Genomic DNA, 15,298 nt, shown 5'->3' with positions numbered 1-15,298 from the left:
GTAAAGGTTTCTTTGTAAAAAGATACTGTAAAGAGAGAAAAAAGATTGTCAAAGGTTTCATTTTAATGGTTTTATGGTTTCTTAAATGGCCATTGTCATTAAAAAAAGATGATTCAAAATAAGGCTGGAATATACGAAATAAAAATTAAGATATGTCTTTATCTTCAACTGAGCAAGCATGATAGTTTTCTGTTGTTGCTGTTGTTGTTGTTTGTGAGGCATGTGAGCAAATGACTTGTGTGCTTACATAAATACAACAAACTTATTGGAAAGAATAACACACGACACCAGAAATAAGATTTAGTAATTTTTATTTTTCTCCCAGTATTAATACCAATACAATCCATTTCAAAAGACCTTTGTTAGAATAATACCAACAAAGCTGTACAATATGTAGTAAATATATAATCACTGATCTGTAAAAAGAAACTACATAAAACAATCTTGATCATCATAGCTATAATCATCATCACCGCCATATACCTTGTTACCCCCATTAAAATAGAATAGTATATTCCGTTTGATCAATAACTTACCTAAGAATGGATGTATACCCGTCAATGTGTTAATCCTTAATGTTAAATATACATGAGGGGTGCATGCTAAACCCATTTTGGGCCCTGTATCATAAAGAATTCCAATTGATGCGAATCACTTGCAACTTGAAATAAATCGCTGCTGTGTTCTTTATAAATAGGAGTTGCAATTAATTTCAAGTTGCAAGAACTCTTAATAAGGCAGGGCCCTGAGGCGCAATAACAGGACAATAGTACGTTCTCATTCTTTTAAGGTACTATTTATAACCTTTGGGAGCTAAATGCACAATAAATTCTAAAGGATATATGGCAAGATACCACCCCCAACAAAAAAATAACAGAGATATCTTGTTATGGCCTTTTTATTTTACATGCACTGTGCCAGATAGCCATACAAATTGATTGTTGTACATGCTATATCATGATCAATATGCATGAAAATGTCTCATATGTTTTCTTTAATTGGTTTAAACAAAATGTGCACATTATCATCATTTCATTTTCACTGCAAGATGTTGAAAAGTATATTTAATGATATTGTCAACAGGTTTTTAAAATTCTTATCAATTTTTTTAAACCCAACCCCCCCTCTCTCTCTTTCTCTCTCTCTCTCTCTCTCCTTTGTATACACGCACACACACACATTCTCTCTTTCATATAACATTTCTAGAACGTGCATTTTGAGTTGACAATCCCCTCATAATTTTATTAATCATTTTTGGCACTTGCCTAGAAGAAATGGAAAGGTGATTCTCTTAACCCCATCATTGATGTCGCGAGTCCAGTAGGTGTCCTCTCTCAAAGCAGCATGCAGTATTCATCTTCAATACACTGCAGAATGACTGACAGAACGAGCAAGTGCTAAATGGACTAACCAATTAAAGATGGTGTCAGGTTTTACAGGCAGAGTTGTTTCTTTTCTAAAAATATTTGCCTCCAAGTCCCTCTTAGCTTGACACTGTGCTTGCTCCAGAGTATCAAAACAAACTCTTTACCAGGCGACCAATTAGACAAAGATTGATAAAATAAACCTCTTGATTTCTTAGGGGGAGAAAGCAAAAAACAATACTGCTGATATAGGGTCACTTTCCAACCATTAAAAAAAATTAGCTGAGTGATATTCTGTTCATCCAAAATTGACACCAAAATATCTCCTAAAAATGAAACATGACATTCCTGTCAATGTTGTAATAGTACAGGCAGATTCCAGTTACCATAAAGATAACTGAAATGTTTCAAAGAAGTTGCAAAGATTTCTTATTGATTATTAACAGTAGTATCATCACATACTCTCTTTGAAATGATTGTCAATATGCAAGAATCAAAACAATTGTAGTATTTAAAAAGAATCCGTCAAAATGAACTGATTTTCATAACAATTGAAATAACTACTTTAAATCAATCAACCTAACTATTTGTTTTTAGCAATGAAAGGTATCTATTACACGACTTTCTTCTGCTATGAAATTTACAATGCAATACATTTTATTTTGAAGAGCTAATGCAGAACTTTTATGCCTGAATTTGCTTGTTCTATACAAATCAATATTCATTACAGATACACGTATCTATAAAATGCAGTCCACAAGGTTATGGCAGGCATTAATTATCAAAGTTTGACCAAAAAACAAACAAATTTTCCTTCCTTGGGCCAGAATTACAATAAATACTGCTAGTCATATTCTTTTAAACATACTACATGCTACTTTCATTTTGTATATATTAAAGGGGATTTGAAACCATCAGACTTTAATATTAGTCCACTAATACAGAAAAAACTCTAAAACAATCCCTGAAAGTTGATAACATAGTGAAGTATTAAAAAGCAACTTTATAATATTGAGCTAAAATAACAAATCAATAATTAGTTTATGCTATGTAAATATTGGAATGTTAGTATGTAAACTACATCGTATCACCACATCTCAAAGCAATAATATAATCATAAGAATATATAAATCCCTTAACATAAGGCATATATCATAAGCTGCAAACTGTACACAGTTTAAATCACACCCATCATCAATAAAACACTTGGTGTTATGCAATACTGTACTGACCAGTTATCCCAAAGGTTCGCTTTTAAAACACAATACTGAAGCATTGAGAAAAAGACAAGATACAAACAGGAAACATTGTAAACACAGAAGTTCTACTTCAGAAATAATTCTGGATAATTCATATATAGATTCAAAACAAAGAAAGGAAGAAATAACATGGCAGGGGAATTAAACCTTCATACAAAGTTGGTTTGACTGGAAGCAGGAAAATCTGAGAAACGATAAATTAAGCATACTTAGAACAAAGAATGAGAAAGTTAAAAATCATCATTTATATGGAATTCCTTCTTCAGCCATTTCTGTTAAGATGTGTGATGTCATTGTGGGACTACCTCTCCATTTGTTGTTCAACGATTTAATTGAGATTCCCTCTTCTCAACTCTTTCTTATGCTGGAACACACATGTTCTTCAAAATAAGCTACATGTTTTAACATGTCCGTCCATGAAAATGCAAGTTCCACAACAGAAATTCAGCAAAAAAGTTGTTTCAGTCTTAGTATAGAACAAATAGACAAGTTGTCTCATTGTGATAGCAAACATCATAAATGAAATGCAAATGAGAGGATCTCAATTTCAATGTAGTGATTTTACAGATTAATAACTTCCTAATTCTCTGCTCGGTTTACCTGAACACTTTCACTCATGCATTTCTTTGAATATTTAGCCTCCAGTTGGGACCACTCGAATGAAGATTGAATCCCCTTTTCATGACAAGTCAATTAACCCTGATATTTTAAATTTGTTCAAATAATGACCCATTTGTTCAAACATCAGTCAGCAGTGCATTTTTGTCTTAAAAGACAAAAGTCATAATAGCTAATTGACTACCTTTATATCTCAAATATGTATGTTTGTTCAGCCTTTCAAAATGAGGTATGAAATAAAAGAGTATAAGCAAATAAGAAGCTTGACATTATAATGCCCGACAGACAAAACAAATATTGATGGAAGAATAGAGACATGAGCACACAATAGACAAAAAGCAATCAGATAGCATAAACAGACAATTGGATGATTGGACAATACAATCTGTTGAGAGCCAGAAGGGCATTAATTCTTTGTTCAGGTCTTTGCATCAATGCCCTTGGACAGACAATTAGAAATATATATCATCTGATGAGATGATGGGGGAAAGATGCATAAAATCATACAACTTTCTTTCAATTTATTTTTAGGGGCTCCGCATAGAGTCATAATATTAAACGTTCCTTTTACTAAAATTACCCAAAACTCAAAAAAACATTTTAAGCAATCAATCAACATGAGTATTTTATTATTCATTATTTTCATTTTCTTTTCATTTCATGGTTATTAAAGTACACTAACATGGAAACGAATTAAGATTATCTAAATGAAGAATATAGAGTTTTTAATGTATTTCTTTACCATTTGTATGAAAAGACGGAATGAAAAAGTGATTATTTGTTCTTACAACATTTTCAATCTTCCATTAATACAATTTTTAGCATTATTTTCTTAGTTTTTACCATAACAAATTATTGAGAAATCTGATAGCATTTCATGCTTTATTTCTATTTGAAGAGATAGAAGGTTTGCTTGTAGAGTTGAAACATGATTTAATAAGACAAAGAAGAGTGACAAAATATACTAGACAGTCTAAAACATTGAAAAAGTTAAAAACTTTTTTAAAAACAATAAATTATTGCATATAACTATAAACATGATTTTACTTTCAAGTATGATTTGCTTGCTCATTCATTTCTCAATGAAATTTCGGCAAATAAATAAGTTAATATCCATACACTATTCTCACCATAATAGCCAGCCAATAAATACAAACTCCCCGAAAGCAGGTTACTATCTAACTTTATAGATTTGTCTTCATATGTGAATAAGACATAATTTGCATAAAATACAATTATATCAAAATCAAGCAACACTCTATACTTGAAAAATTACTACTGTATATAAAAAAAGTATTTCTAGTTGTCTAGTAAACGACCCATCAAGTGCTTTAGCTAGTTCAGTAATTATAAAATAGTCTCATTACTTACAGTAACAATGGAATTGAAATGAATACTTATGAAACAAAAAAAGAAACTAATGTATTTGGAATATCTAAGGTTTTTTTCATTTGAGAAACATACTTTAAACCTTTCCCTGAAATGATATTTAAAATATATAAATTCACTCTTACAAGCCAGGATTTAGTCCCATCCCATCCCCCAGAAAATAGTACATTGAAAATACTGACCATGTCAATTTTTTCAATAGCACTTGGTCTGGTAGAATGGATACATTGCACTGAAAGAATGTAACCTTGTATGCAAATTGTAAACAAGGACCAAGTCTTGTGTGCGTTTGATGAAGTAGTTTGACAGAGCTTTAGGGAATTCCCCATTTTTGACCTTAGTACGGTTACTGAAGACACATTGGAATGGCAAACTATCTACCTCAGCCCTATGTCACCTCTGCTGCTCAAAGGTGAAAGTGCAGTCCACCGTCTGATGATTGACGTTCCCGTTGGCGTTGACGTGCGACATGTAAGGGGGCGTGCTGGGGTCGGACCAGGGGTGGTTGGGGATGGCGGCGCTGTAGGAGTAGAAGCGTAAGCCGGAGTGGAAGTCCATGTAGCGGCTTCGCCACAGGAGAATGACCACCATGAAAGAAGCAGCTCCGCCTATTGCATTGAGGGCGCATTGTATATAGAGATACGTCTGGAGGTTGAGGAGGAAGCTAGAACAGTCTAAGACATCTAGGTACATGTAGATACGTCCAAAGCCATCGTCAGAAGACCTGGTGCACTGGCAACCATTGTCTATGATCTTGCAGGCAGAGTCTGAATGGAGCATGGTTTGTATGACATTCCCCTGAATGCCACAGAAGGCACTGGCTATGGTGTTCACAAAGAGGCAGATAACCGATAAGGTGAAAAATCCAGCCTGTTGAATAAACAGAAAGAAAACAAAAATTAATATCAAATTTATAAGACACGGGACACAAAATTCTTCAACAGAATTTACATTAAGCATATAGCCTTATACTCTGATATCATATATTCTTCTCTTTACATTATTGCATTTGAAAGTTGTATAGATTGACTGGTACTTTGTGTAAATACCAATGTTTGGATGCCAAAGAAAGTTTGTATTTTCCCAAGGGAGAATATTTTCACTAAGGGCGAGGCGTGGAGGGAAAATATGACCATGAGGGAAAATAAGTCCTTTGCGGTCCCAAAAATGTATATAACAACTCCTACCAGTCAATATAATTTATATTAGACAGTCTTCATAACCATAATTTCACTTTGTTATATGAAATCAAGGATGATAGTCATCTCATGCCTTTTTGTTTCTCGAGCCGTCCAGCCTTCCATGTCAGACGTGGCTGTCAATGCAAACAATGGGTACGCGCCAGGGTGCGCAGGGTTGCTTGGATATCGTAAGATACAAACATATAATCCTTTGACCTGGTGGTCAATATGACTTCAAAAATTGACAAGGAGTGAAATATACTAATTATTACCTTCATCGCAATCGATATCACAAGCAAACTTTGGACAAACACAACTTTGTATCTGTAAGAGCTTTCTTATATATGTCCTTATGGAACGATTGTCTTTATCTTCTGTATAGTGAGTCTCATCATGTTTTAAACTAAATTGGAGTATATCTACCGTATATAGAAATTGAGCAAAATAAATTAAAAATTATCATTACTATCTCCTTCCTTCCCCATAATATTTCACTGACTGAATTAGCCCATACTTTAAGTTTTCCTTACTATCGTCTTTGCAAAAAGAAATAATGATAACCATATTAAACATCAATTAACACATGTTTGAGAAAAAATGGGTGAAAATTAAATCTCAAGAAAAGGCTATATTTCATTTATTTAGAGCCAGAAGGGCATTGATTCTGCATATGAATATATAAGTTACTGCCTCCTTGGCACCAAACAGATGATTTTATCCCTTTTTAACAGCAACATTTTGTCAATTCTAAGCGCAAGTTCTTGAGTTGAAGCTACTGTTCACTCCCAGAGAAGAGCTTGTGGATATTTCTCTTTATTTGTTTGTCACTACCTCTCACATACCCCACTTCTCTCTTCTTTTAAGGTCTGATTAGGAATGATTGGCCCGTTCAATTGCAAGAATTTGTCTGAATGATAACAAATGATCAGTGTGACTTTTCCAGATGCCTGACGAATTGACTTACTTTCCACAAACCATGGGCCAGCCATGCACAATTGAGTAACCCAAATGGGCAAACTTCAGGGGTTACTTAGAGACAAGATGGGACAAAAGTAATTGCTTTTCAGTCCAAATCAAACCCTGCATTCATCATGGCTTGCAGACATTGCGATCCGATGCGACCAAGTACACTCCAGGTCATGCATGCCTTGCAAACTGGTCGGTATACGGCTCCCTCGTTAGTTGATGATGACATTAACACGCGCCTGTAATTACGAAATGTCAATTTTTCCACACATACTCTCCTGGCCTGATCAAACACACGTGCCTTAATTAGTCCCTATTTGGTGAGCATTTATCAAGCAAAATGGCGACAGCAAATGGTCCATTAATCAAACTTGGAGACTAGACCTAGGTATTAACTCGCATCTGGGACATTCATTAATCTTGTTTCAGAGTAATATCAAGCCATGCCAGGTAAAATTAACCTGCACTTTCTGTGCATCTCGCTCACTCAGTAAAGTCTACCGGTGTGTTTGATGCAGGGATACAAAAGGGAGAGCAAAATTTAATTTTCTTGATGCAGATATGAGGACAATGGCACAAAATAGCGCCTGTACATGTATAATGAAACTTTATGATTCTTCAGAAACAAACTTCCTCTATTCCGATTGAATGTCATCTTTATCAATAAATTAGTTTTGATCCAATGGCTAAAATTACACAACCACATTGACTACCACAACAAAAGTATAAATTCTAAGAGATATGACCTGACAAAATTAAACCAAGACAATTTTTTGCTACAGCACATGTCACATCATCATGATGACAAGCCACCCCTTCCCCCTCCTCATTAAAAACCTTTTTTTTTTTTTCTTTTTTCCATTTATTTCCAACTAATTATCTTCAAATCACTGCCTTTCAGCACAAATGCTGACCATCCAGTCACTACTAAAACATCACCCCCCCCCCCCAAAAAAAATCCACATCTCAGGGAGATAACCTTTTCATCCTATTTCAAATCCTACACCCACATTACCCTCAGCCCCATCTTAAAAATCTTGTGTCTTTTTTTTCTTTAAAACAATGCCTTCAGTACAAATATTGAACCTCCTATCACCATAAATCAAGCCACCTCCCAAAAAGACTCTTCTTCCACATCTTAAGCGGATAACTGCTTAATCCTTTTCCGAATCCTGCATCCACTATCCTTAGTCCCATCGCACCAATCTTATGTCTCTTCTTTGAAAAAAACTGCCTTTAAATCGCCACCTTCTGGCAAAAACGTTGGCCCATCAACCATTATTTATAATAATTCCCCCCCCCCAAAAAAAATATATATATATATACTTCCACATCTCAGGGAGATAACCCTTTAATCCTATTCCAAATCCTGCACCCACACTACCCTCAGTCCCAGCTTACCAATCTCGTGTCTCTTCTTCTTAACTAATTGCATTTAAAGTACCGCCTTTCAGCACAAATATTGACCCTTCAACCTTTGATGGGTACCTGCATTAATTAGCTTTCAACAATCATTCTGTCTGATTAATTACATTAGGGCTTGAACCGGAGTCGTACTATCGTCAAAATATCTCTGTTGTAACCGTGCCCTTTTGCCAAGCTCGTAAAACCAGTGGGTATGTTAGTGGTCAAGAACTCTGTAAAAGCTAATACAATTATCTGCTAGCATTTGAACATGTGAGCAGTAGCAAAAAATATATAACACAATGTCTGGGATTGCTCTTGTGATCAACAGATATGTTTGAATTGTTTTCAAAATCCTTTGTTGGCATAAAAAAATCATGGAAATAATTGTCCTCAGTGCTGAAGGCTGAGAGTTGCATTCAATTATATATGTAACACTATGGGATATTATTGAAAGACTTTTCATGTTTTGTAATCAATGGGTCAAGTACGGTTAAAAAACATTTGGTATCAGAAAGAGTAAAGATATGAAATCATCTTCCAAAGCTCATATTCATCAAATTTCACAGTTTTATCGGTAAGATCCATTATCAAGAGGATGTCAAAATAGTACCAGTATCATCATCAAGCTATGTTAGATTTGTTTCAATGCACTTACATCAATAATATCAATGCCTTTTGCACATTAGATGCAACTTAATGTTCCACTATATTTCATTGACATAACTGAAAATAGCTTCCATTCGAGGAGCTGTTCAGGAATGTGTAAAGGGTGGGGGGGGGGGTCCAATTCCCACATAATTCTTGCAAGTAAAAACAACCCCCAAAAAGGTAAAAAAAGGATATTAAAAATGGGTCCTTTTAAAAAGAAACAACAAACTGACACAAATTAAAAAAAACATAAAAAAGCAAGGGGGTGTCTTGGGACTATGCCCAACGATCCCCTTCCCTCCTGCATACTGACTACAAACAGAACCAACAGAGGGTCCTCCTTTATCTTCCTCAACCCACCAGTAACCTTGCATGAAGACATTGCCTCCATCAGCTCCCAAATGTCAGTTCTACAATCAGATTAGGCGGGTCAATGCTCGGACTGAATGACATTTGGCTAGACACATGGTGAAGTAATTGATTGGTCAAACAAGCCCGGAGCCTTCCCTAACAGACAAATCATATTGGCATCGGTCTGTTTTCAACTAAAAATTTAAGCCCATACCTAGGTTTAAGCTTGTTTTTAATAAATTGTATTGTTTCATGGTCCAAGATATTCAATATAAATTATCAAACTTCACAATAAACATACTATCTTGAATTTAACAGTTTACAAGGAGGGTTCACCTGATGCAAATTATTGTAATACAGGAGATAAAGCCTATTAAATAACATTTTATTTGGTCAAAAACACATTTTTGAAAAGACCCCAATCCATGGTATCTCTGGCTTAGTAATCGAGAGGTGAAAATATAGATTTTTGTCTTGCAGTCCTCAACATTTACCAAATTTTAGTATGTTTCTATTCCCAACACAAAAATGAACAAAATAAAAATCAACTGCAGCAAGACAAAAATAACCAGAAAGAGAAAAGAAGTTGTTTTGGCATGACTCTCTGTGCATGACCGGACAGAGACCTTATCCAGTTCATGGCCAGGATATGCACATTCATTAAAGAGGTGATAACTCAATAGAATATACAATATCATCTGAATCTAATTGCGTCTTTACTGCTTAGCTAGGAGCGAACCAAAATAAGTAATCTCATTTAAAATAAAATGCTTAAAGGTAAAGACCAGTATTGGAAAAGCCCCAATTTCAAAAAATGAAATGCAAGCTCTTATTACCAATCATGTGAAAGAATATGTTTTGAATAATACATGATGATAAAAATGTTGACGGGAAACCGCCTACTAATTGATATATTTGGTAAATTAGTGTATCTCTTGCCTGTTGAGAGATACAAATGCAAGTGTCGCGCACGTGTGTGTAGTCCCATATACATCTTTCTGTGTACAGTGATTCCAACTTTATGAAGACTTGGCCAAACTTCTTATCATTTTGATGATTCCAGAACCTTGCAGTACATCTATGCTAGATGATCAACCTTTTCTGATCAATTTCACAATGTTTCTTTCACAATGCAATCGCATGACCATAACTGGTCTTTAGCTTTAAGTATTCAAGATCTAAATTTTTTTATTGGGGTAGCTAATCGTGGTTCACATTGCCATATATAGGATTTCTCGGTCACTTTCGTAAGTTGGCCACACAAATTCATTTTATGTTCATTCAATTTCGCCGATTCTGTCACCGCAGCTGTTATTTTTCGTTCAAATTCGTGTTTTAGCATTTAAATTCCTAAAACGATCATTCAAAAACATTTCATTTTCATTCGAATTAAAACGTGTTTCTTTTTTGTAAAATGTTCATTCAATTTAAAGCGAAACGATTCGCGATTACGTAATAGCGTCTTCCGTGAATTCAAATTCGTTTCTTTGCATACAGTTTCACACGTTTTGCAGACAAATTAAACATGTAAATCTTACCCAGTATGATTATATAGAACCCCGAAAATATAATCCATTTCAAATTGTATGGGTTGGTAAGCAACAAACATGTTATTTGTCCTCAATATGGGTGTATAATTATGTATGCCCCCTAAATCATCACCATTTAGCAACTGAACAATCACGTGTTAAGTAGATAAAACCTAGCCACATCAATATAGAATTAGCATGGAACTAAGCAAGAGTGTCTTTTTATGAATATGCAATGATATAAGTGCATGCAAAGTGTGTGTTTAACGTGAGACTACGGTTGTATTTATTGGAGTGGCGTACCATAATGGTGGGGGGGGGGGTATCATACTCTATATATTGATTTATTTTTAATGTTTTGTTTTGTTTTGTTTTTGATAATTTATTCAATGTTCGTAATCTCTTTGAAGCCATATATATTTGTGTTATTATATTTAGTCTGTACTGAACATGTTAATAAGAACATTCTATGAGTATCAGTTCAATCACAATCATAGTCACATCAAAATCCGAATCACCATCACACTAAATCACAATCACGATCGTGATCACAGTCACAATTACCATCTCAGTCACAATCGTAATCACCATCTCAATTACAATCACGATCACGCTACACAATCATTAATGAGTTTGATACATTGTATTCTCACTGCGCGCACATCTCAATAACTCATGTCATGTGGACATAAACTTAAGAATACGCGTATACAACATGAAATCTTGTTTTGGTTATAATGTTAATGATCATAGTTACATCATGCATTACATTATCATGTTCGTCTACGTAATATCACTTCCAAAAGATGTCCGAGTACGATAAAGTCCGTGATGAGAACATCAGTAAGATGATGTCCAATCTTATATCTAGAGTTGTTTAACCCTCTACATGTTGACGGGCAAGACATCTCGGCATGTTATATAACTCATTTGTTTAATTTAGATGAGAAACATGTGCATATACCATGTATACCATAGGTTTCTAAATATAGGCGAATATGAATGAAAACTTTGTTATTTAGAATGACCCAAAGTGAAATTGAATGGTACGGACGTCCGATTTGCCATTGTTGACGAAAATGAATGCAAACTGCGCATTTGTAAGCGGTTGTTAAATTGAACGAAAAAAGTGCTAAATCCATTGACCGAATAAGTAAATCAAATGAAAAAAGTGTTATTTTGAATGTAATTAACACGCCGGCAGCTTTATTTCGTGAATTTGAATGAACTTTGTATCAAAACGAATGAAAAGCTTACGAAAGTGACCGAGAAATCCTATATTTCAAAGTGATTTGAATCTCACTATGTGTCTTGAGTGCGAACGGTATTTATATTCATGCTCTGAAAAAAAAAAAAATTTCATTTCAAGCGCCGTTTGCAAACCTAATTATTCCTCTTCCAAACAACAACAAATGGGTCAATTATACTCAAATTGAATAAGAGAACATTATTATTGTATTATACGGCAGTTGCAGTGTATGTTACCATCTCATGTTTATGATGTTCGTTCGGCTTGCTTATAATGCATGTGAATGCAGCCGCAACCAATCAAGCTAATGTTACAGCTCCCTCGGGCTGCTCTGCTACATTATATCACGGTGCAAAGGGGGTCACTTTTCAGAGCTGTACAGCATTGTATCAACAGGTTCCAACTCATACCCACCCAAACCTGATCAATGATGAATGGGGGTATCGAACAGAAGGCAGCGAAGTAGGAGGAGAGGGGTATGGGGGTTGATTTTGTTCTGTTTCCATTTTTTACCTGTTGAGGGTACAGGAGGGGGGAGGGGGGGGGGGTTTGGTTTTCAGAGCTATATAAAGCTTTCTTTCAACTGGTTCGAACTTTTAAACCAAAATCTGGTCAATGATGCAGAGAAATAGAGAGATATCAATTAGAAGGGAGGGAGCGGAGGAGGAGGCAGAGAGGGTTCTTGGGTTAAATTTTTTTTTGTCCTTTTCCCATCCATTAAGGCTGCGGGGGGAGGGGGGAGGGAAGGGAGGAGGGCAGTTTTCAGAGCTATCCAGCCTTATATCAACATGTTTTATAGAAAAGACATGGCAGGGGACATGGATGGAGATAAGCAAGACAGCTAATTTTCAAATACAGGTAACCTTATATTAATACTATTATTATTACTAATAGATAGCTGTTTGATATTAATATTTACTGCAGAGGTGATGATAGTTTCCCACTCGACCAAAAGCTGATCACAGACGATTGATAATAATCTAACAAGGGAGTGAAGAGCGGTGGAGCATTTGGTTTCCTCCATATCATCCAACTGTCAACAAACAGGTATCTTACATTCAGGATGCTTAACAATTCAATTTCTACAGATATCCAGCCTTATTTCAACTTATTTTTGATCAAGTCCAAACCTAATCATTGATGTATCATTACATCACCAAGAGGGGGTATGGATAAGGTTTTTACTCAATAAAATAATTAGAGAGGGGTGGAAGAAAGTAGACAAGCAGATACTGTGGTTGAATGCCTTTAGTTTCCTCCAACTACATATATCTCTTTACAAACAGTTGATACCTTGTATTCAGATTGGTGTATATTTTTTTGGAGATATACTTTCTACATGATCTGCATTGACACCCGAACTTGATTATCCAGCTATGGAGAGTTAATCTCAATGCAGAGGAGAGGAATGATGGGTAAAGAGACAGAAGACGCAATGGATGTTCATTGCATTCAGTTTCTCTCTACTTCAAACTTATAACAAGATAATGATGATAATAATAGTGGGTTCTTGTGTAGCGCTCATGTCTGTCAGTTTCGACACTCCTGGCTATCTGATATTCAAGATGATACGTGGGTCAATTTCCGGGAAATAAAGCCTCTCATCAACAGGTGTTAGCCGAAAACAAGAATTTGATAGTCAGTATACAGAGGGTGCGTTCAAGCGATTTTTCGTCAACGCTGATTCTCGCTCATTTCAAGCCCAGCCACTGCTCATCACACTGCGAAGTTTGACCCAGGAAGTATAGGTCAACTTCGCTGTGTGCTTTCTGAATATGTTTATGATCAACTGTAGGCCAAACCGGAAGCAGGCCACGATAATGACGTTATAGAATCATGATTGAGATCTCCATTGCGTTCAAGCGATTTTTAGCGAACGTGATTCTGCACAAACAAGTTACAAAACACATCTTTTTCAGCGTTTCATGTTTTTGTTTTGAAACACGTTAAATTTTTACGACCGACGAAAAATTGCTTGAAATCGCTTGAACGTAACTGTGTTTTAAACTAAACGTGTTTGAAAGCCGTATTTCTAGGGTGAAAAAGTTCGCTTGAACGCACCCTGAGATATCGTCTAGCAAGGGTTTTGGATCGTTGAGGTAGAAAATCGTCACTTGATTATGTCCTAACGGTATAGGCTACCTGATATAGGGTGCCGATTGGGTCAGCTGTAGAGGAAACACAGCCCTCCATCCTGCTTACGTCCAAACCTTAATAACCATTGGCATATGTCGACATCAACGCCAATTCTGTATAATTCAATTCAATTCAATTCAATTCTTTTTATTCATCCAAATTCACAAGAATACATGGAAATTTGTTTTGGTCACACATTGTACAAATACATAATATATATATGAGAAACTAAATCGTCGTGTTTACAATCGTAGAAGAACCATCAGAATAAAAGATAGACAAGATAGAAATATTCTTATATTCTAGTATTACACACTGACAATGGTGAAAAGGATAGAACATCAGTATGAGGAAGGAAGGAAGGAAAGCAAAGGAAAACCATGCCAAGCCGATACTTGGGTCCACATACTCCTCACTCCATTTGATTGTGCAAACGAATGGAGTATGGAACATATGAGCTCAAATATCAGACTGTCCGACATTTCGAAGAGCGCATTCTCTTTCCTGACCATAATAATTCATATAAGTAATTTAGATTGCGATTTTATTTGCAATGATCTGTTTAGCTTTCATTGCAAATGAGAATCATTGGTATAATGATGGTAACTCTGTGTTAGACTATAGAGATTAGATCCTTCTGGCTCCCAACAGACAATATATCACCTTGAATGCATACAGATAGGATAATTAATGATGAAGAAGCTTTTCAGGTATATTCCACTTGATGCCTTCATTGTATTACCAGAACATGACAGGTTAATTGCTGTTATTTGTTATACATTATGCACGATTACATGTAGATCATCTTCAGACGATACATTTTGAATATCATAAGAATTAAATATCTACTGAACAGGTAGCTACAATATGCTTGAATGGAAGGAATAAAAATGTGCACATGGATTTATCTTTTTCATTGGAGTTACATGACTTTGGCAAAACTCATGTTTCCCCAACATATTTACCTATCATTCTCCCTATTCTTCATTTTTTTGTTCATCTTGAAACCAAGATTTTGATGATAAGTATTCATAAATCAAGTTGAATTTCAAATGAAAGTTTATCTTACTCCTTAGACTAAACATACTGCATGCCAGTCACTTGCAAATGTAGGTGGTAAAAACTGCCTGATGCACTCAGGGGATTAATAAATATGAAAATTTTCTACAAATTGGGTTCAGCCACTTCTGAATTCCCAATA

At 35.3% G+C, this 15,298-nt stretch overlaps 1 protein-coding gene across 1 annotated transcript in view; it reads right to left on the bottom strand.

The window, feature by feature from the left end:
• Positions 1-294: 294 nt before the first annotated feature.
• LOC100888814 (sarcospan) overlaps positions 295-15,298 on the bottom strand; it is a 32,246-nt gene continuing 17,242 nt past the window's right edge. The window contains exon 4 of the mRNA XM_031000054.1: positions 295-5,500. Coding sequence (XP_030855914.1) covers positions 5,024-5,500 — 477 coding nt within the window. The 3' untranslated portion in view covers positions 295-5,023. The remainder of the gene's footprint in view (positions 5,501-15,298) is intronic.

The sequence above is a fragment of the Strongylocentrotus purpuratus genome, unplaced genomic scaffold (genome assembly GCF_000002235.5).
Source record: "Strongylocentrotus purpuratus isolate Spur 01 unplaced genomic scaffold, Spur_5.0 spur5_scaffold_6, whole genome shotgun sequence".
In the NCBI taxonomy this organism is placed as follows: Eukaryota; Metazoa; Echinodermata; class Echinoidea; order Camarodonta; family Strongylocentrotidae; genus Strongylocentrotus; species Strongylocentrotus purpuratus.
The sequence above is the reverse complement of the archived record's forward strand: the minus strand, read 5'-3'. Positions and strand labels throughout refer to the sequence as shown.